Source organism: Neopelma chrysocephalum, unplaced genomic scaffold (assembly GCF_003984885.1).
Source record: "Neopelma chrysocephalum unplaced genomic scaffold, ASM398488v2 Primary Assembly neopelma1_185285, whole genome shotgun sequence".
Taxonomy (NCBI): domain Eukaryota; kingdom Metazoa; phylum Chordata; class Aves; order Passeriformes; family Pipridae; genus Neopelma; species Neopelma chrysocephalum.
In genome coordinates, this window is record NW_020938669.1 from 18,536 (window position 1) to 23,592 (window position 5,057).

Genomic DNA, 5,057 nt, shown 5'->3' on the forward strand with positions numbered 1-5,057 from the left:
ACACCCGGCGCTGGGAGCGACAGGGCAGGGGCTGGCGAGGCTGAAGGCCGCGAGGATGAGGAGGGCGAAAGGCGCTGGGTGGCGAGCACGGACAGCACGGGACGCTCCGGGGACGCAGGAGCCCAGCGACCACCTCCGAGGGGAGCGGGTGAAGGCGCTGGGTGGGATCCCGGGGGATGCTCCTCCGGGAATTCCGACACCAAACCCAGCCCTCCCCCGGCCCGAGGGGGCGTCTAAAAACCCCGTGTTTCCAGAAAAGCGGGGAAGCCCCCAGGGCCGGGAGCTCCGGGGTTGGGGCGGGGGCGGGTCCGGGCGTTTTAGGGGCGGGGGGCGCGGGTGCGGCGGGAGCGGCGGGTGGGCGAGGACGAGCCCACGAACTCGAACTGCTTCTGGCGCTCGGCGTTGGGGAAGGGCAGCTGCCCCCGGTACAGGCGCTTGATGAAATGGGCCTCTCGCTGGTTCTGGCGGCTGCGGGAGGCGCGGCGGGGGCGGCCCCGGCGGGTGAAGGCCATGTACCAGCCCTCGTATCGTGCGTTCTGGAACGCCGTGTAGTTGTTCTCCAGCACGATCTCGGTGAAGATGCAGTCCTTGCTCTTCCCGTTGGGCTGCAGCGGGGGGAGGAGGAGGAGGAGGAGGAGGAGGAGAGGGGCTCTGAGGGTCCGCAGGGATGGGGAGGGGCACTTGGGGGTGGGACTCGAGAGGTGTTGGGGCTCCCCAGAGCATCCCTGGCACTCCCCCGGGACTGTCTTTGTCAGGATCCAGCTCACCCCTGAAACCTCCCAAGTTCATCTTTGTCAGCCCCTGGACCATCCCTGGCACCTCCCAGACCGCCTCTGTCACCCCCAGCCCACTCCTGGCACCCCCTGGTTCACCTCTCTCACCCCCAGACCATCTTTCTCACCATCCTAAAAAACCTCCCAGTTCATCTGTCACCCCCAGCCCATCTCTAACACCCCCTAGACCATGTCACCACCCCTGCCACCCCCAGACCCTCTTTGTCACCACCCCTGCCCACCCCTCACTGTATCCCTGCCATCCCCAACCCACCCCTGCCACCCTCCAGCCTGCTTTTATCACACCCCTGACACCCCAAAGTCCATTTTTATCACCCCAAAACCCATCTCTGTCACCCCCCACCCCGTTCCCCACGGATTCAACCCCGAAGCACCAGGACCAGCTCCCCGGGGGCTTCTCCTTGCAGCACCCAGGGCTGATGAAGGCAAAGGGGGGGGGTCAGGCAGAGCCCCCCCAGTGCATCCACATCACCCGTGTGAGTGGGGACAGGGGGACCAGCCCGGCCGGGGTTCTCAGTGGGCTCCCAGGCTGAGCTCCAGGGACTGGGGGGACACGTTGGGGGGGCCCTGGGGACTCCTAGGGAGTGTTGGGGGTGTCCAGGACTCACTTTCCCGACGAGCTTTCCCCTCTTGCTCATGCAGATGTACTTCTCGCTCTCGGCCCCCTTGATGCGCACGCGGCTCCCGAACGTGTCCGTCTCCACGATGAGCTTGGCTGGGAGCAGAGGATGTGTCCTGTAGGGGCTGGGACACCCCCTCCAGCACCAAAATCCCCCCTCCCATCCCCTTCTCCCTGCCCCCATCAGCCAGGGCAGGGCAGCCCTTGCCGGGGAATCTCCCAGATCAGGATGCCCAGAGGGGCTTTGTTAAAACCCAGCAGAGTCAAAGTGGGGGGTGCTGGAGGCACCAGCCCCTCCCTCCCCCCTCCAGTGCATCCACGTTGTCAGGATTCCATGGGCTCTCCAGGGCCAGATCGAGTCCAGCAGGTTAATTATGATTAACCCACCAGGTTAATTATCCCCGTCCTCATCGTTCCTCCACAACAGCCCTGGCTCCAGAGGGGTGGCAGCGACACCAAAACCCTCATCCCTGGTGGATCCGGCTGGGAGAATCCAGGGAAAGCCCCGTGAAAGGTGGTGATTCAGCCTCGCTGCTCACCAGGCCTGGAAAAGCCTTTCCTGAAGTTCTGAGGGATTTCAGCCGGGGGGTTTGTGGGGCTGGGATGCCCGGGTTGGAGAATCCCACGGGAAGGGTGGTGTGACCGGGATGGGATCTGCCCACTACCTATGGATATTTAAGAGGTGGATGCCAGGATCAGGCATTTCTCCTCTGGGAAAAGTTGTTTGTCTCGTGCCAGGAGGAGATTAGAAAGCCCTGAATATGGAGTTTATAAATACTGCATGGAGCCGGAGACATCCACGGTTTGGGAAGTTTTGAGGTCAGGGCTCTTCGGAGCCGAGTTATCCAGGGGGAGGGAATTTTTGGGTATAAAACCAGCCGGGCTGGAACAGCTCCCCCCACACCATTTCCCCTCCAAAACCCTTTGGGGAAAAGACATTCCCTGGGTGTTTCCATGAGCTTCCTGGGGGGATTGAGCAGCCCCTCTCACCGAATTTGTTGCCGTCCTCGGCGGTGGCCGTGATCCTCTTCCCGTGCACCTGGACGTGCTTCCCGCTGGTCCGGCTGTAGAGTTGGTATTCCCGGATCTGCCGCCGGCTCAGCTGGTCCGTCATGGCCCCCTGGTCCCTCACGTACTGGTTAAAATTAGGAGACGGTTGGTTCTCCCCCTTTGTTTACAAAGGGAAAAACGGAATCAATTTGCTTCGGGACGGCAAGGGGAGCAGGGGGGGAGAGCCTGGGAATGGGCAGAGGGAGCTCCCAGCCCCCTGGTTCCCTTGGAGCAGCAGCCAAGGCTTGTTTTGGATCGGGAGTGGGGTGGGCAGAGACCTTGTTGGTTATCCCAGGCAGGAGGGGGATGCAGGGAAGGATGTTCTCCTCCCGGCACAGCCACCCCAGGGATGCTCAGCAGGTCCCAGGGAAAGCCTGGGATGCAGGAGCTGAGCTGGGGAAACCCCCATGGGTCCCTCAGGGCGGGTGAGACCCCCTAGAGCCAGGCTGGGTGTCCCAGGAGCAGGACTGTCCCCTCCCGGTCCATCCTCAGCTTGGAATAAACATCCTGGACTCTGAGACAGCTCTGTGGTTTGTTCTGACCAGGCAGGAGCGGCACACGAGGGTGGTCAGAAGGAAAAGAGCAGCTAATTAGGGCAGGTGAGGTGGGGAGGGGGATTTGGGGTGGTGGGCAGCCCCCCCATCCCTCTCTGCACTCCAACCAGACCCTCTCAACACACATCCTAAAGGAAAACTCACTTTAGTCCCAGTGCAAGAGGGACCCCGGCCCCAAAACCAGCTTGGAAGGGTCTGTGGACAGGGGATGCACTCCAGGGGGGGGACATCTGGGGTCCCACCGGCCCAGCTTGGGGTGCACAGCATCGTCCGTGGGGCGTGGGGGGGGCACGGGACCTGCCACACACATTCCCAGGCTGTGGAATACCCTCCCTGGGAAGGCAGAGGGGGACCCAGCCCTGAAGTGGGATGGTTCCTCCCCCCCCCAAACTCCCTGCCCACCTTTGTGTGCGCCCGGGGACTCATTTCCTGCCGGGATCTGCTTTAAAGCCTTTGGGGCTGTCGCGGGAGGTGGGATGGGATGGGATAGGGGAGGGGGGGGCGGCCCCTCTCCATCAAAGGCTCTTCCCTTCCCCTCTCATTTTCAAAGAAATAAAAGCGCTTACCTTGGGAAGGGAAAAAAAAAAAAAGGGGGGGGGGAGCGTAAAAGAAAGAAAAAAGGTCCCGGGGATGTTTTAATGCCGCGGGGCCGCAGCCCCGGGGGTTTTGTTCGGGCGCTGGAGCAGAGGGTGCTGATATGGAACAGTGGATTTTAAAAGGCGCTGCCTTTCTAAAGCCACAAAAAGCGACGGTGCAGCCCCAGAGGGTGCAGAGGGGGGGGAAAAGGGGGGGGGGGGTGAAAACCCACCCCCCCCCCCTCGCTGGTGGGGGTCCAGACCCCGTTAACCCCCTCGGCAGCAGCTCCCGGCTGAGGGACCCGGCACATCCCCCTGCCCGGGCAGGGCTGCGAGGAACGAACGTGTCACCTGCGCGGGATGGCATCGCTGCCAGCCTTATCCACACCCTCCGGAGGGTCCGGGGGTGTGTGATCCCCACTGCGGAACCCCCAGTTGCAGCCCCTCGAGGTCGGTGCTGAGGGGGCACAAGCACAGCTCCGGCGTGGACACAAACCCCCATCTATTCCTGGAGCTCCAGCCCTGCATCTCTCCCTGCCCGGGACTCCATCCCTGGAGCTCGATCCCTGCATCTTTCCACCCCTGGAGCTCGATCCCTGCATCCCTCCCTGCCCGGGACTCCATCCCTGGAGCTCCAGCCCTGCATCCTTCCATCCCTGGAACTTTATGCCTGCATCCCTCCCTGCCCGGGACTCCATCCCTGGAGCTCCAGCCCTGCATCCTTCCATCCCTGGAACTTTATGCCTGCATCCCTCCCTGCCCGGGACTCCATCCCTGCAACCCTCCATCCCTGGAGCTCCGTCCCTGAATCCCTCCCTGCCTGGCACTCGGTGCCACTCGAGGTGGGCACACACCAGCCCCCCGGGAAAGCCCCCCGACCAGGGCAACGGGCACCCCCCAAAGCGAAGGGTCAGCTCGGGGCAGGGGGAGCGGGGGGGGGTCACAAAGGGGACGCCTTCGCCCACCTCGGGGTCAGCAAAGCACATCCACCTACCTGCGTCTGACAGGAGAACATGAGGAGCTGGAAACATCTGCGGGGGAAAAAAATAAAAGGGGAGTGGGGTAAAAAACAGGGAGTTTCGTTGGGATTTGGTTGTTTTCTCCTCCCGAGGGGGGGGGAAAAAAAGAGGGAAAAAGGGGGGGGGGGTGGCAGCGAGAGGGGCTCTTACATGGAGAGGTTCTGCAGGGTGAGGGGCTGCATGGTGCTGCTCGAAGCCCCCCGGCCACCGGGGGCCACCGGCTGTGCCACGGCGGGCTCGCCGCGGTGCCAGGGGCAGGGGAAGACGAGGACCCTCCCGCCGAGCCCTCCTCGCCGGGGCGATCCCCCCTCTGGGGGTGTCCGAGGCTCCAGGAGATCCCACGCGCGATGCCAAGGGTTCCGGGGCAGCGCCGGAGCATGGGGGAGGCAGCCGGGGCAGGGGCTTCTCCTCCTCCTCCTCCTCCGGCCCTGGGGGCTGCACGTCCT

The 5,057-nt window shown here is 63.5% G+C and overlaps 1 protein-coding gene across 1 annotated transcript; it reads right to left on the reverse strand.

Annotated features, from left to right (window-relative positions):
• Positions 1 to 317: 317 nt before the first annotated feature.
• LOC113962821 (fibroblast growth factor 17-like) lies at positions 318 to 4,793 on the reverse strand. Its single transcript, XM_027673596.1, has 5 exons — positions 4,762 to 4,793; positions 4,587 to 4,623; positions 2,404 to 2,581; positions 1,403 to 1,509; positions 318 to 605 (listed from the first exon to the last, which is right to left on the reverse strand). The coding sequence occupies exons 1-5, from the start codon at positions 4,791 to 4,793 to the stop codon at positions 318 to 320; spliced, it is 642 nt and encodes a 213-aa protein (XP_027529397.1).
• Between the last annotated feature and the right edge of the window lie 264 nt (positions 4,794 to 5,057).

Bases quoted from the DNA above. Each gene is read 5' to 3' on its own strand.
- LOC113962821 (XM_027673596.1), bottom strand. From the start codon at position 4,793: ATGCAGCCCCTCACCCTGCAGAACCTCTCCAT. The intron at 2,582-4,586 runs GTAGGTGGATGT...TTGTAAACAAAG, and splicing joins TGTTCTCCTGTCAGACGCAG to GGGGAGAACCAACCGTCTCC. The intron at 606-1,402 runs GTGAGTCCTGGA...CCCCCGCTGCAG, and splicing joins GGGGAAAGCTCGTCGGGAAA to CCCAACGGGAAGAGCAAGGA.